Below are 1,397 nucleotides of genomic sequence, written 5' to 3'. Positions count from 1 at the left end.
GGCATTGGACGTAGATTAAAACCTTTTTAACTTTGATATTCGAGTTTGGGTTTATAACAGAACTCTACCACACTAAAGTCAATTTTCGAATTCACGTGATTGTAAATATATAAAGTTGATCTGACTTCTTGTGCTGTCAAGTGATCTTATTCAGGAATGATACCGCATGAGTGTCCTGCGCAGGGATATAGTGTAGGTAAATGAAAAGGTACTTGCATTAAAGCGGTTGACGTAAATATACGCCGAACGTGAATATCGCACTGAGTGCTAACCTCAACCGACGCGCGCAAGCAACCGAATAAACCACTGCCGTAAACTGGTTAAAGCGGTTGATGTAAATAAACGCCGAACCATTGTCGTGCGCTAATTGCTGATCTCAGCCGAGATGATTACCGTCAATGCAACACAGTTGCTTGACAAAAAAACCATTGTCATGGGGTTGAAAATATGTACCGGGGGCGATCTGTTTGATTGAAACTCTTTAAGACAGTGCCCCAGTATGACCGCAGTTCACTAACTGAAACAAATAAAAGATTAAAGATTAAGATGTTACATAAATTGGTGTTCAAAGAAGGATGCATCAGAGATTTGTTTTATATAATTTATATAAACTTTGGTGTTTATATTCTGAATTTGTTGCTTATGTGAAAAAAAAAAAGAAAAAAATGTTGTTTATATTTTCAGATCACAAAGATACAGTTCAGTTGGTTCGAGCAGTGATGGTGAGTGTTTTTATAGTGATTCCGTGTAAAGAAATGTGTTATTCGTGACTAGAAATAGTCGGAATGAAATTATTGTACGAGGTTGTAAGGACTGTGATATGAGGTGACGAGAATGGTTCTTTTCTACCACATCACATAGCTCTTACAACAAAGAGAAATTGAGTGGAACAGATAAATGCCAGAGGCAAAAAGACGACACAACCGCGTGGAATGATTAGGAGAACATTTTCGCGATTTTAATTGCGACGTAAAATAAATAGAATGTATATAAGTTGTGATTGAAATGGGATTGTGTATGAAACTCAGCAAGAACGAGTCTTTTACTGGGTATCGGTGGTTCTGAACCGGGGTCCATATGACCCTTGGGGGGGGGGGTCACGTTAGATTTTGTTTTTAAGTTTATGTCCAATAAACTGGTTGCACTTCTACAATACACAAAATATTTTAAACAATATTTTTATACAATTCCTCATAATCCTTTCTACTATAGGCACAGGGCCTGTAATAATTTGGGGGAGGGGATAGTCGATGACATCGACCCCCAGTATTCAACTGGTACTTAGTTTACCAACCCCGAAAGGATGAAAGGCAAAGTCGACCTCGGTGGAAATTGAACTCAGAACGTAAAGACGAACAAATTTTATTTATTTACATTATTTTATTCTTTTCAATTTT

General features: G+C 37.4%; 1 protein-coding gene across 1 annotated transcript in view; it reads left to right on the top strand.

Moving 5' to 3' along the window:
* Positions 1-1,397, top strand: part of LOC106877030 (protein FAM124A) — a 12,285-nt gene that overhangs the window by 3,949 nt on the left and 6,939 nt on the right. Inside the window, exon 2 of the mRNA XM_014925812.2 lies at positions 685-722. Coding sequence (XP_014781298.1) covers positions 685-722 — 38 coding nt within the window. The remainder of the gene's footprint in view (positions 1-684; positions 723-1,397) is intronic.

This window comes from Octopus bimaculoides, chromosome 19 (genome assembly GCF_001194135.2).
Source record: "Octopus bimaculoides isolate UCB-OBI-ISO-001 chromosome 19, ASM119413v2, whole genome shotgun sequence".
Lineage (NCBI taxonomy): Eukaryota > Metazoa > Mollusca > Cephalopoda > Octopoda > Octopodidae > Octopus > Octopus bimaculoides.
Note: the sequence above shows the minus strand (reverse complement) of the source record. Positions and strands in the feature narration are given on the sequence as shown.